Here is a 14,982-nt window from a genome sequence, read left to right as displayed (position 1 = left end):
TTTATTTATTTATTTATTTATTTATTTATTTATTTATTTATTTATTTATTTATTTATTTATTTATTGAATTATTGATTGATTGATTGATTGATTGATTGATTGATTGATTGATTGATTGATTGATTGATTGATTGATTGATTGATTGATTGATTGATTAAACGCTTCACTGGTGATGGGGTGCGCCGTTGTGCAGGGCTCCGGATTAATTTTGACCACCTTGGGATCGTTAACGTGCGCTGAAATCTCGAACACACGGGCGTTTTCGCTTTTCGCCTCCACCAGAAAAGCGGCCGCCGCGACCGAGAACCGAACCCTCCTCCTCGTGCTCAGGAAGCTTACGTCCGGTGTACGTTGAAATGAACATGTAGATTATGTATGTAGAAAGGTCTCAAAAGCTTTGTGGTAACTCAGAATAAACGTGCATAATACTTCCCCCGAAGTAAAATGTTTTGCGTGTAAATATAGAATGCGCTAAAATTGTGTGGGACCCGCACACTTCAGCAAATCATTCTAAACTAGGTAAAATCCAACGCCTTGCTGCAAGATTTATTTTTAACAAATACCGCCGTTACCACTCCCCCACCAAATTATGTGAACTTGCTGAGCTTCCACCTCTACAATCAAACCTCATTGCGACAGATTGAAGTTTCCTATTCTTATTATACATGGTCATGTTAAAATTAACATGTTTTCGCATTCCTCCTGCATGATGAGTATTTTCGTAATCGTCCCAGTATCCGACTGCTCGAAATGACGGTTTTAAATACAGTTTTTTTTCCTAGAGCAACACAACAATAGAATCTGTTATTAGACGCCACAGTAAGGACGTCACATATTAATAAATATTTTGAAATTGTCAAGAGCACATACGTACGCGCGCAATCATGCTTGGCCAATCATCACCTGTGTTTATATCAAGGAGGTTGTATGTTTGTATCGCATGTTGAAATTGCCTTCATATTGAATTTCTTAACTGTGCTTTGTGCTTGCATTTCCAGAAATTTGCTTTCATCTTCATCTTGTAACCGTAGTGCATTGTCACCTCCCAGTCCTTTAATAGCCCGAAACTGGGCTGGTAGTACCAATAAATAAATAAATGAAATTTTGAATGTGAACGATATTACGCCTGAACTTTCATCCCACCTCTTTATACAAAGCCACTTTTGTCCCCATTCAGTTCACCGGAACTCTGGTTACAATAAATTCTTGAGAAATCCTCAACTTCGTGTACAGGTGGGGTCTTCTTGGATACACCGCGTACGTCAGGCACAAAAGTGTGCGGACTGCCGTTGCTTTTGCATATTAAGTCTTCGAGGAAGAGCGGAGAGATAGTAACACAGACAGACAGACAGACAGACAGACAGACAGACAGACAGACAGACAGACAGACAGACAGACAGACAGACAGACAGACAGACAGACAGACGGACGGACGGGCGGGCGGGCGGGCGGGCGGACGGACGGGCGGGCGGGCGGGCGGGCGGACGGACGGACGGACGGACGGAGCGTACCGATGTCACCGAAGACGTGTATGGGCAGGATGATGCCGACGCAGCAGAGGCACACGATGAGCACGAGGACGATGATGTGTCTCTGGAAGGCCAGGTACTGCACCGCGTCCGGGCCGTTCTTCTTCAGGATGTGGCGGTCCCTGCGCGCGCCCTATACGTTTCAAGGTATACGCCGCTAAAGGCAGCGGGAATAGAGATAACGAAGGAGGAGGACACGCTTGCCTTCTCTAGGGATCCGCTCTGTTAACCTTAATGACAAACGGTTATCTTGCCTTCGCATTACATGCCCTGCCCATCTGCTTGATTTCTACAAATATGTCCTTAACACGCGTTTCTTCCCTGACCCACTCCACTCTCTTTTTGTCACTATCATATTTCGTTCCATTGCTCGCCGAGTCGTTGAACCCTCTTGGTGAGCTGCCAAGTTTCTGCCCCGTATGTGAGTACCGGTAAGATGCAGCTGTCGTACACTTTCTTCTTCAGGGACAATGGTGGGCTGCCATTCATTATCTGCGCATTCCTGCCGAATGCACTCCACCCCATTTATACTAATTATCTCTGCTTCATGGCTGTGGTACGGGGTGACTACTAATTTACTTACTTATCTTACTATCTCATAAATGTCCAAGTCAGTCCTTATTGCGATTCGAGGTAGCCGTCGTTGCTTAAACCCCCGGGGATTGCGCACTTTTGCCGGAGAGTTACTGAGCGTGATCGGCCACCCGCGGTGAGAAATCCGACATTTTATGGGACCGTCTGTGAGCTCAGTATTTCGCAATAGTGATTGTGATACGAATGGTTAAAAGGGCCGGTCTAACACCACCGATCACATTCCTGATAACTGAAGCTACATTTTTAAAGAAGTCGGATTGGCTAGAGCAGCGGCTCAAGCAGTCGAGCACTGACAACACCGCTTAAACTCCGGTGCCGTCAAGCCACCAACTGCAGGTCAGATTGGTCAGATTTTCGGAACGTTTCTTTCGAATACGCGCGTGGCATCAATACATCGCGCAGACATTTTATATTAACCAAATGTCGAGAAAGTATAAACACGATGGAAAGTCTGGGTAATACACTCCACCGGAATGAATACCAGTGGCAAACGCAGCAGAACGTACAGCCTCCCAATTTTTTTATAATATAGCGGGAGCGATGACCGACCAGCATGTCAGCGCCTTATCACGGTGTTCAGCAGCGAAATAGTCGAGAGTACGCGCACGTATACAGCTACCGGCTGTATGAGTGTCGTCTGCTACGCTGTTTCCTTCAGAGTGGTACGCCCCCTAAAACTGCATCTGAATGACTTTGTGCCTCATGCTGCTTATCTACCTTTGGCGGTAGCGAAATGGCCTTGCAAGATAAGAAAAACAGGGGGTGTATTACACTGAGAAGAACAGCGTAGCAGACGACGTTCCTACAACAGATAGTTCTATGCGCGTGCACGCGTGTACCCTCGCCTATTTCGCCGGTGAACACCGTGCTAAGGCGCTGACAGGCCGATCGGTCATCGCTCCCGCTATATTATTAAAAATTTGGGAGGCTGTACATACTGTGGATTGATATAATCTACCATCATGATATAATCTGCCACATTTGCATATGCATTAGTCATCGGTACGTGATGCGAATGGCTGCTTCGATCCCTTTAGGCCTCTTGTAGGAAGCCGTATTACGTTTTGGCTAATTTTAATATCTCGAGCTAAAAGAAACAGAATTCTACCAATCCAGGAACGTTGTTTTGATAGAATGGCTGGCAGACGATCAGTGGGGTGGAAGAGCGGCGAAGACTCGTGAATCAATGCAGTCAGAACAGCGCGCACAAGCTGTTTGCATACTAGCTCCTATGCAATTTATTGACAACTGTGAAGTAATGATTTAACGCCGAAAACATATTGTTTGTTGAATCTAGCTGTTACTTATTTTTCGTCCTTACATGCTACATTCCGCTACAAAAAGATGCAAAGTGCGATAACAGGTGCAACAGGCGTGTTACAGTCGATGCCCGGCCTAAACAGTCCTGCGCCGCCTTTAAGCTGCCTGAGAGTTCCATGGGCACGGCGAAAGATGTCCGGAGTAAGATATACTGCAGTTCCGCAACAAATAAGCAAGCGGTAATCGTTAACGCTGGTAGTCAAGCTGGTCGTGCGTGACTGCTGCACGGCGCACGCAGCTAATCGGCCGTAAAAACCGGTCATTCGCAGAAACGCAACAAACCACCCGCGCGCACGCAAGACCATGCAGCGGACGCACGCAAGATCCTTCCCGCAAAAAAGAAAAAAGAAAAAAAGAAAAAAAAGAGAAAAAGAGAAAAGCAAAAAGAGAAAAGAGAAAAGAAAAAAGAAAAAAAAGAGAAAAGAAAAAAAAGAGAAAAGAAAAAAAAAAGAAAAAAAGGAAAAAGAAAAAAGAGAAAAAGAGAAAAGAAAAAAAAAAAAGAAAGTGAGCAAAGCGGGGCCGTATACACACTCACTTTATCAGGAAGATGGACCACACCCAGCTGAGCAAACCCTGCGAAAAGCACGCAGAATGCGATACACTAAGAATCAGGAGCTCATGTTCACCAAACCAATTTGCGCACCCCTACCCTTTCTCTATTTTTTTTGTTGTAAAAAGAACCTCGAAGTACACAAAAAGCTCGTTATAACGAAGCCCCACGGACAGGAAGCTGGATTCGTTATAAGCGGTTATTCGTTAAAATTGGGTATAATGTTCTCTCTAAACTACAGTGGAGAGAAGGGGAACCTTCGTTAAAGGGATTTCATAGTAACGATATGCTTTACTGCACTCCTTACGCTCAGTTCATACTGTTGTCGCAAGTGCCGTACTATTTTAGTCCTATGACGTCACCTGACGCATCCGTCAACCGATTTACGCAAAACACTGTTTTTCGCGTCTATGGCTCAATATGCCTGTTGGGTAAGTAGTCTTAATCATAACATGCTTTCAGATCGGGAACGTCCGTCTGGCCATCGTAAGTCTTCTCCTGTGCCCGCATTCCGGCATAAAATGTGCACCCGGTTTCATGCAACCGACTGTATCGATAGTATACATTCTCGCATTTACTTTGATGAATTTCCAGTACGTGCAATTATAAGAAACAGTTTACGATTCACAAGAATCCCCCTCCCCCCTCTCAAGTTTCAGTTATGGTATTATCGCCATATATTCCCGCTAATATGCCAGCGCGCGCCGCGAGAAAAAATAGAAACAGCGTGATTAAAGCTCCGAATTTTTAATTCCACGAAAATGTAAGCGAGGAAGTCACCTCGCTTTTCCAAACAATCGGAAGATGGCTTTACTGCAAAAACGTATGTAATTTTGGGAAAGCACTAGCTGACCTATACGCGGGGAATGCTTGGCGGGAGGTATTAGATCGAGAAGACGGGCAGATCATTCATAACCGTTGAGATAACGCTCCAAAAACTACAAGAAGCCGCCTGGGGTCAACGACTCCTAGCAACCGACTGAAAAGAAGGACAGGGCACTTCTCCCCACCGTCTATAGTAAGCTTGAAAACAAATAAAGTGTATCTCTCTCTCTCTCTCTCTCTCTCTCTCTTCTCTCTCTCTCTCTCTCTCTCTCTCCTCTCTCTCTCTCTCTCTCTCTCTCTCTCTCTCTCCTCCTCTCACTCTCTCTCCTCTCTCTCTCTCTCTCTCCTCTCTCTCTCTCTCTCTCTCTCTCTCCTCTCTCTCTCTCTCTCTCTCTCTCTATGGCACTGGGCTTTCCAAGTTAAAAAAAATGCCTCCCTGTACTCTAAGGCTCACTCGCGATTTCACGAACATTGTTCATCGAGCTGCCGTCCCGGCAAAACCAAATCGTTTTCCCCTCAAGCAGTGCTTCCTGCTCAGGGCACGTGTAAAACTGGGTTCCGTTACCGTGCAAACAGCTGTAAGGATTTCTTTTTGGGAAATACAATAATTTAGACGCCATCACCTCCTTCACCATATTTCCCCAGCCCTGACAATACCTTGAGTCATCCAGTTCTTCTAAACGACGAACAATCATCATTTTCATGTCACGAAAGATGAGGGCGCGTGTGGGTTCGGTGTCCATCGGAGGCTATTAATTTGCCTAACGCTCGCGTTTTTCCCCGCGTTTCGTCCGCTGTACCAGGAAACGCCATTACTCGTGGGAGAATACGCGGCAGGCACGAAAGAATCTCGTAGCGGTTTTCTTTCGAACAAGAAAGTCCAGAGATCCCACCTGTGTCGCAAGTATACGTGGGCGTAATATTACACGCGCATGCTTCAGAAAAAGCTCGGCTTCATTGCAATCCGCGTTGCATTCTTCTTCTTTTTTTTTTTTTTTTTTTTTTCAGGGAGCACGAGTTCAGACTGGCGTCAGAGATTGGGGTGAACAGGCATCCAAGGGGAAATTTTGGAGAGTACACTGCAGAAGCTTTCGTCGTAATGGAAATGTAGTTCCCGACGTAAACAAAACGGCAGAGTGTATGCTTATTGTTTCAGATCTCAAGAATTTAATAATGCGTGTCGTAAAATACATTTTTTTTTTTACAATCGCCATAACACCCCAAGGCAAGACAGCACAGCTCATTTAGTTTTTAAATCCGTTTCGCTTTTAGAATGCCAAACTTGGTCTCCGGACGCAGCGTCTTTTATATTGCGCCCATTTAAGTGTCGATGAGCGCCTCATACGAGTACAATATTGTTGACTTTGCTTGGACAGTCTGACGGTTAAAGAACGTTTTGTATTTACACCATTGAAGGAGAGTTATATGGCTTTCCGGTGGACACACTACCGTCTCTTACTTTAGGAAGAAATACCGGTAAGGCGGCGTCTCAGAATTTCGGCAACCGTGAATATTCATGAGGTGTCGTTGCTTACACCAGAAAACAAAAATTATGAAAAATCAGCGCGTCAAGCTGCGATTTGCCGACCCCGCCGTCTGACGTAAAAGGTCCGTGCGCGAGCTTGCGAGCGTTGGTGTCGACGGACGTTTAAGGGAGAAATGGCTAAAAAATACGCCCATTCGTCAGTGCGTGACGTCATCAACGACGTCACTGACGGTGCTTGCAACAGGCGGCCAGCTTTAATATTTTCATTACCCCCTTGCGTCCGGTAACGCCAGTTTAAAATGGGAAATACAGCTGTTCTGGGTGTTTTTTTTTATTTGTTACTGATTCGCAATGCATGAATATCTTCTGAAACTAGCGAGCGCGAACCGATGTTTCAATGCAATGCACGAGCGCCTCACCGTTTACAACCATCCTCATTTTGCGTACCAGCGTACCTCCGTTTCGTACGTAGATGAAAACACATCCGCTAGAACAATACGGTTGCGTCCAGTTAAAACGGATCCGTCTAATTAAAACGGGTCCGTCGCTTACGGTTTCGTGCCGGATGACGGTCTCCAGGGACTCGAGGCTCTCGTCGTCCTGTGGGTCGGTTCTGTTTCCGTATATAAGTTGCGACCACCTTGAATGCAACATCGGAAAACGCTCGTTAACTTGTTTTCTTCCCATACCATGTACCCCTAGCTGGATTCAAGTGATTATTTCTCTGTCGTTATCATCATCGTCATCAATGCTACCACCTCCTCAGTTATGTGAGGAACGAAATCTGGAATAAAATCCAGTTTCTCAGAAAGACAACAGCGACTTAATAAAGTGTAAGTAGAATTATGCTCACCTGTCCCCATTTTACGAGCTGTTTGTGACACCTCTATAAAGATATGACCATTTAAATGGACTATGGAGACAAGTTCGATTCATTCGAAATATCGGCACGTCAGTACAACATTTAAAACAACGTTAAACAATTGAGCTATAAAGGTGTATACATATATCAAATAGTGGCAACTCACCGGCAACTTTAGAGCATTCATTTTGTGGCTCCAAAAAGACTACTAGTTTGTGCGACTGGCGATCACTGATGTCAAGTTGCTGTTAATGAACGTGATTGTACAGGTTACGTTCAATCACGTCGCTTGAATTCTCTCCTAGAGTTAACGCACTGGTTACTTAGTTTTTTGGCACTTCACAACTTTCAAATTTCCCGCTGCGTTACGTCGGCAGTGGCGTCACGATCTGACGTCACAACGTGACGCCACTGCTGACGTTAGCAGCGGGAAATTTGAAAGTTTGGCAGTGGTTTGAGAAGTTGATTGAGGACACATCAACAAAGTGGCAATTTTCCTCAAATAGGATTGAAGTGGAGGAGGTGGATAAAGAGGCGGAGAAGAAGGAGGAAAATGGAGATTGTGTGCATAAAGAGGCGGAGAAGAAGGCGGAAAATGGAGATTGTGTGCATACGTATGTATGCGTGAATGTACCTATATCAGGGGCGGTATGGTCGTGTTTGTCCGTTTTATTGTAAAGTACGTCCAGTTGTAGGCGGGCTTTGGATTGAATTTTGTGCAACTGCTCTTGTTAACACATTTTAAACGACAAAACCTGGTTTAAACTATCCCTTATGTGTTTATTTTTACGCCAGCGAACAAACAACACGGCGACGAAAAATCGTCTGCTCCTAATCGTTTGCTCCGAGAAGCCGCGGCTCTAGCTCCGCCGTGCTTGCATGGCGTCACATCCGGGTGTTCGCTTTGAGCCAATGAGGGCTTGCTCAAAACGGACACTTTTGAAACGGGCACAAAACGGACAAAACACGAGAATACCGCCCCAGACGTAATCATGCGTATTCTGTGCTCTTGCCAATTATTTCGAAACAACAACCATAAAATATTTTCCTGCACGCGACGAAAAACGAAGAGCAGTCGTCACGTAGCGGCACATAACAAGGATACTCACTTTTGGTCATCCTTGTGCAGTAAGGCGAGCCTGCTGTAATTCTTCGCCGTCCGATTGAGCACGCTGTAGAGACTGATCAGGCCCTGAAGGAAAAAAAACACCCCCTTGCTTACGTCAGGGTAGACGAAAGGAAAACATTTCAGTCTTCGGTAATACCTAAATAGTTCTCAGATATCATTACTTTTTTTTTTGTTCCCTCAAGTTTTCGCCGCAGCTAATGAATATCGTCGCGTCCAAACTGAGTTCAATTTTATTAATTGAACAATCTACGAAGAGCACACGAAACAGGGTGATCCTGAGACTGTCTTTCATATAAAAACGTGTCGTTAGACTTTCCGCTGGTCGTAGCTGCACCAATAAAGCTTTTATTTCCCTGCAGTCACTAATTGACCATCAAGGCGGGAGCTGTTATCTTCTAGCGAGGATATGTACATTGGTGCTGTTTAGAAGCGTTAAAATTCAGAGTTTGAATTTAAAAAACGGTATTCGCTGCCAGTTGGTCGAGATCAACGCTTTGGCTACAGTCGCTAGAATAGCCACTGTACTTTGGCGGCAGCATCCGAGCAAGCTGGCAGTGACGATACATGCGAATGTTGTTTTTAACTTACCCCGGGAAATTTGCACTTTGGAGAGACAGTCGGTCCTTTACACCCTTTGAATTACGCTTTTAGAACCGCACAATGTCCGTCCGCGTCCGTGCGCATAGCATTTACAATCGCAAAAAAATCACAGAGGCACCGGCAGGATTCGAGCCTGTGTCGTCTTACTCAATTGGCTACGACCGTGAGTTAGTACCCGAAAGTCAAACGGCTTACTCCCTCGCCTGTAAAGGTGCATAGTACCTTAAGACCTCCCAATGTCCGTCCGCGTCCATCCGTTCGCACACCCTGGCCCATCAAGCGAAAATCAAGCGAAATTCGATTTGAGCCGTGAGTTGCAGTTTCATTTAGGGAATAATCAAGGTGCAACTCACGGCTCAAATCGAATGACGGTCGGGGCGCAAATCGGGTGTCACTCGGGGCGCGACTTGTCATTTCGAGTCCACGTACTCCGCAGCATCGCCATCATCCACGGAGTGGAGATGCTGCCATTTTTTTTTTTCTTTTTGAACCCGTCAATCCCCGGTGAATTTTTTTTTCTGGCATTCACACAAAAAGTAAGGGGTTTCAAAGGGGGCATGTGACCTGCAAATGATCGAGTTCTCATCCCCAACTTATTTGACTGCTTGTACTCGGCATGTTATATATTGAGACCACCTGCCTGAACTTTCGCCTGATTTTTGTGCATAGTTTCGCAATTTGTGCTTCCGTGATTTGTCCCCCCCCCCCCCCCCCGTGCCCCATTTTTTTTCTTTTTGGAACTTTTCGGGTGAGAAGTTTTAAAATGACACTTTAATTTTAAGTAACCCCCGCGTCAACACTGGAGCCGCGATTTAGTCACAGATACACAACAACAACAACAAAAACAACAGCAAAAATGTAAAGGCGCTGCCTAGTTCAACAAAGTTTGCCGAGAGATAATTGTGGCGGTTAGCAAGGCCGCAGCGGTCGCATTTCTGATGGCGGCGAAAACGAAGCGAGGAACAAACAAACAAAATCAACAAACAAACAAACAACAACCGAGACAAAAAGAAAATATAAAAAAGCCAACGTAATTGAGAAGAAACCGAAAAAAAACATCTCGCTGCTCGGTCTGCTTGTGAAAAAGAACAGAACCAATCAAACAATTTTTTTTTTCAGTGACATCTCGATAAGCACTAAGATAGATGTTATTACATGTTAAAGATGACCACAAACGTACATTCGCCATGCGACATTTGGAACGGGATGGATCATAGCCCACAATGGCGGGAACCTGAATCCTTCAGCGGAGTGTGCTATCGCAATTTAACGTTTATTGCACTCATCTCGCGTTTATCTGTTGGGGCTGGTATAAGAAAACTAAACCAATACTGTTAACAATGGGTCTGGTATTGATAAACAACTCTTAAAATTTATAAATGTCTATACATAAATTTATTCACAAGAAGTAGCTGATTCCAGCGGTACTTTATTGCTTAACGCCGTTTATCCTTGCTGGTGCAAGAAACTTCCTTACAACGCGATCTAGAGCAGCAACTGAATTATTTAATGGATATTACGCAGCATCTAAGTCAGGGCACATTCTACTCTATTTCCGCTGAGTACGTTTTTTTGAAACTACTGCTGAATTACTTTAAAAAGCTAATGCGGCGTGTTATTCTTTTATGTTGCTGCTGATCAAGGGGTGCATATAAACAAATACTGTTTATATTTCTGAAACTCACCAAGTCGTGCAGCGCACGTGTAGTGCGCGGTTCATATAAACATGAACATAAGAAAAGCGTCATAAAAAGAAAAAAGCGCAAAGACGGCCGTATCGTTTTTTGTCCCGTCTTCGAGCTGTTTTTCTTCGGAGTTCCATTGCCCATAAAGAGTCGCCATGTCCTTACCACCCACATTACAAGATTGATGACGAGATTCTCCGGGATGCCCTGGTAGCCGGGAGCGAGGGTGACCGAGAAGTTCGCTTTCTTGAAGAAGTTGCACTTGATCGCTTGCCTGTCTTCGAACAGAACAAACTCGTCGCTTTGCCATGGCTTATGGGTCATGCTCGAGGAACGGACGACGTACCCCCGAGCCTGTCACGAAAAAAATAGAAGAGAATTCAGCCCTACAAACATACAGCAGGGAAGCTGAAGCCGCTTACTTTCTGAAAATGCGCTGACTTGATGAAACGGAGCCAGCACGCCCCGAATGTTTAAGAATGATGGACGATATTTTGTGGATGTGACAGCCCTACGAGCGCTTCTTTTTTCTTCAACGTGCTCGAGATCGCGCGGCGCGTTCTCACGCGACGGGCGCTTAACAATACCCCGCCCTTACCTTGGCATTTTTCTTTTTCTCACATTCCCAGGTACCCTATTCGGGTCAAAGTTAAACGTAGCGTTTAGAGCCGCCACTGTCCAACCGCCAAATTGCGTAATAACGCGTCTATCGAAGTAGGACAAGCGCTGCGGCGCGCGTCTTTTTCCAAGGACACGTAATTACGCCGGTAGCGCTGGTCGTGAAACGACACGAGTCTGGCAACCGGCCAGGCCGCTAGTCGACCCTAGCCTGAGCGAAGCCGCAGCCAATCCAAAACGCGGAAGTTGACTTCCCTTGCCGTGTGGCGAGTCGGGCGAGTCAAACCTGTTGAGCTGCCCTTCTCCACGGATATGCGAAGGCCGCACGTTACGCGAGCGGTCACCCATGGACACACGCTACAATTACGGCCTCCGGGACAATCGTCGACGTTTAATTGAGTCACGTGCGGAGTTAGCGTACGTCGTCGCGGCATCTGTGTCGTGCACGTGAGTCGGTCACACGCCAACTGTTGTGCATTCTCAGTAGCGGTTCTCGACCCGACGGCTCCGCTTGGTAAAACGCTCTGCGAGTGCCGTTCGCGAAGCATGGGCGTCTTTGTTCCCCGACTCGACTAGGTCAGCGGCGTCAGCCTGCTCCGTGACGCGATGGCCAAGATCGAGACCTGGCAGGACGTTCTTGACAGCACCACCGAGCGCATACGTCAGGGAAATGGCTTCACCGTGTTTAGCGCTCTGCAAACCAACGAAGAGCGGGTCAGGTTCTGCCTGCGCCACGAAGTGTCGCAGCCTCGCATCAAACACTGGCTCACCGTGCTGTGCTCGTCGAAACACCGCAAGTTTTGGGAGAAGGCCTCCGAGCTGCGCAGCGAGGGAAACATATGCTTCAACCGCAAGCAGTACGCCAAAGCTGCCGAGTTCTACACGCAAAGCATTCTCTCCGCTCCGTTCCCGGACACTCCGGACGCCGAGGGACACGCCGAAGAGATGTCGCTCGGCTTCGCCAACCGCTCCGCCGCTTATTACCATGCAGGCAAGTGGAAACGAGCTTTATGCGACGTCCGCTACGCGTTCGAGCTCGGTTACCCAAACCACCTCCGGTACAAGTTGTACCTCCGAAAGGGCCAGTGCTACCTCCGTCTCGGTAAGCCCCGGGAGGCGCTCGAAAACTTCGACCTGGCCGGTAAGGCTCTCCGTCGCGCCGGCTTGGACAGCCGCAAACACGCGCAGCAGTCGAAGGAAATTGACATGTTTAAGCAAGCGTGCACGGGAGACAAGACGCCGCCGGTCCCCAGTGACGATGACGACCCGGACGATGAGTCTCAGGTGCCGAGCGTCGTCCACGGCGCGCACGATTCCGTGCCGAACTGCACGAGCGCCGTGGATATCTTGTACAGCACGGAGAAGGGCCGCTTCGTGGTCGCCAATCGGGACCTACGGACGGGAGATGCCATCTTCGTTGAAAAGCCGTACGCCTCTGTCCTCCTCCCCGGCCACACGAAGACCCACTGCCAGCACTGTCACAAGAGGCTTCAGAACGCCGTTCCGTGTTCGCAGTGCAACCAAGTCCGGTACTGTTCGTTTGGCTGCGCCAAGGAGTCGTGGAGCCAGTACCATCACTGGGAGTGCGGGAACTTGAACCTTTTGTACTCCGTCGGCATTGCCCACTTGGCAGTCAGAATCCTGTTTGTCACGGGGCTAGCCAACCTCGGACAGTTCTCCCGAGCTCTTGCCGAAGGAGACGACGACACACTCAACGGGTACACCTACAACACTGTCTACGAGTTGGTCACACATGCCGACAAGATGTATGCTGAGGACATGCTGCAGTACTCCCTGACCGCAGCGCTCCTGTACATGCTCTTGGATCAGGTCCAGTTTTTCAGTCTCGACGACGTGACGTCGAAGGCTTCTGCACTGAGCCTGACGGGGAGGAACGGGTCCAGCCTACACCCGAGCCTGCCCTTGAAAGACGCCAATGCGGCGGCGCTGAAGACTTTTGTCGGGGGCCTTCTGCTGCGCCACATCCAGCAACTCGTGTGCAACGCACACGCCATAACCTCGCTCGAGTCAAGAACGACTCAGGAGGACGACGTTGTCATCACGACCGAGCAGGTCCGCATAGCCACGGCCATTTACCCCAGCGCGAGCCTCATGAACCACTCCTGCAACCCCAACATCATTTCAAACTTCCCGTGTGGTTCGACTCTCGCCGTGAGGGCGGTCCGGAAGATCACGGCTGGAGAGGAAGTGCTCAACTGCTACGGCCCTCACTACCAGAGGATGCCCTTCGCCGAGCGCCAGCAGACATTGCAGGAGCAGTACTTCTTCACCTGTAAATGCATCGCCTGTGAGGCTGGGGAGGATTTAGAACAGCGGCTGCAGGCCCTCAAGTGCGAGTACTGCGAAGGTCCGCTGAATCCGCCGGACGACGGAGGAAAGGCCACGTGCCTTGACTGCGGTACGGCGCAGGAGTGCCTCGCGCGCGAGCAAAAGGCATTTCGAATGCACGATCTCTACGTGCAAGGTGTTCAGCTTGCCGAGAAGGGCAGTCACGTGGAAGCGCTGCAGAGGCTCAACAAGTGCCTGAAGGCACGCGAAAAGTTGATGTACAGGCACAACTTGAAGCTGCTGGAAGCCAAGGACATGGTGGCGAGGTGCTTCTGTGCCATCGGTGACTTCCGATCGGCCTGCGATGTGCTCAGGCCTGCCGTCCAGGCGATACGGCAGATATACGGCGAGAACAGCATCGAGCTCGCCAACGAGCTACAGAAGCTGTCCGACGTTCTCGTCAATGCAGTGCCCCAGGCGATCAGGCAGGAGGCGTCGGCGGAAGAGATTAACCACCTTGTGAAGGACGCTGACGCCGTGATTGACGAAGCGATGACCATCTTTATTCTCCACTACGGAAGGAGACATCACACGACACGTGATTTGCAAGCGAAGCGAAGAATGCTGGCAACTGTGTCGTGAGATTGTGTTGTGGGAGTGAGATCGGAGAGGTCATTGTATTCTGTGGCCAAGGTTCAGCATGAAGTGCCTCCAACAATCGCAATGTTTTTGCGGTTGCGTGCACCGAAATATATAGCACTGTTTTGTGTGAGTATACTATTGAACTTCTTACTGTACAAGTACTCTAAGTAGTGACCGGTATTCTTTTTTGTTTTAAAGTTGTGTAAAAAAAATTGTGTCTCAGCGTTGGTGAATAAGTAGCGTGGTGACAAAGGAAAAAAAAAGTGTTTTGAGGACACATGTTTGAACAGGGTAATACACAAAGGTTGACTTCACAGGCTGTTGCAAACGGTCGAAGGAAATAGTGTTTGTTAAAGGTTCCCACATTGTTTTCCATACAAGCTTGCACGTTTTAAAGTGCAAGCTTGGGTAACATAATATCATGTTCCTCGAAATGTTACTTTGAAGAATCAACAGCAAATGCCGGCTAACGTTGAACAACGGACACAAATATCAGTATATGCAATATTCATTGTAGTGAGGAAACACTACACTTGATGTTAAGATATGAGAGCTTGGTAGAAGCAACAAATAAAAAAGTGAAAAAGGTCAAGTGCTTCTCTCTTGTATTTCTTTTCATTCTTTGTGTTTTGAAAAAATAGGGCATACTTGTGAGGTGGGATTTGGTAAAAAATGGCTAAGCACCGAAATACTGTGAAGTAAAATTTGTCTCCTTTGTAACAATAGGGCGTTGTTTAGAGCCTTAATCTTCAGTGTCTTCTTGGTGGCTTGTGTTTCAGTTCCTGAAGTTTTATTTTCTTTCTCTGCTATTTTGTTTTACTGTTTTATTTCTGCAAGTTAGCAGTGCTTTA

At 47.3% G+C, this 14,982-nt stretch overlaps 2 protein-coding genes across 2 annotated transcripts in view; one reads left to right on the top strand and one right to left on the bottom strand.

Annotated features, from left to right (window-relative positions):
- The window catches only part of Tmem63 (transmembrane protein 63), a 31,493-nt gene extending 20,204 nt beyond the window's left edge, over nt 1-11,289 (bottom strand). Inside the window, exons 1-5 of the mRNA XM_077674872.1 lie at nt 10,748-11,289; nt 8,278-8,360; nt 6,859-6,946; nt 3,981-4,018; nt 1,514-1,653 (exon numbers count right to left, since the gene is read on the bottom strand). Coding sequence (XP_077530998.1) covers nt 1,514-1,653; nt 3,981-4,018; nt 6,859-6,946; nt 8,278-8,360; nt 10,748-10,906 — 508 coding nt within the window. The 5' untranslated portion in view covers nt 10,907-11,289. The remainder of the gene's footprint in view (nt 1-1,513; nt 1,654-3,980; nt 4,019-6,858; nt 6,947-8,277; nt 8,361-10,747) is intronic.
- A 157-nt stretch (nt 11,290-11,446) lies between these two features.
- Nucleotides 11,447-14,759, top strand: LOC144142826 (protein-lysine N-methyltransferase SMYD4-like). The gene has a single exon (XM_077674602.1). The coding sequence runs from the start codon at nt 11,807-11,809 to the stop codon at nt 14,129-14,131; it is 2,325 nt and encodes a 774-aa protein (XP_077530728.1). The 5' UTR covers nt 11,447-11,806; the 3' UTR covers nt 14,132-14,759.
- The last annotated feature ends 223 nt before the right edge of the window (nt 14,760-14,982 follow it).

Source organism: Haemaphysalis longicornis, unplaced genomic scaffold (assembly GCF_048455015.1).
Source record: "Haemaphysalis longicornis isolate Haplotype H1 unplaced genomic scaffold, Haemaphysalis longicornis Haplotype H1 scaffold_6, whole genome shotgun sequence".
NCBI classification, from domain to species: Eukaryota; Metazoa; Arthropoda; class Arachnida; order Ixodida; family Ixodidae; genus Haemaphysalis; species Haemaphysalis longicornis.
This window is presented reverse-complemented; position numbering and strand designations above follow the sequence as displayed.

Coding starts and splice junctions, on each gene's coding strand:
- LOC144142826 (XM_077674602.1), top strand. CDS start 11,807: ATGGCCAAGATCGAGACCTGGCAGGACGTTCTTGACAGCACCACCGAG.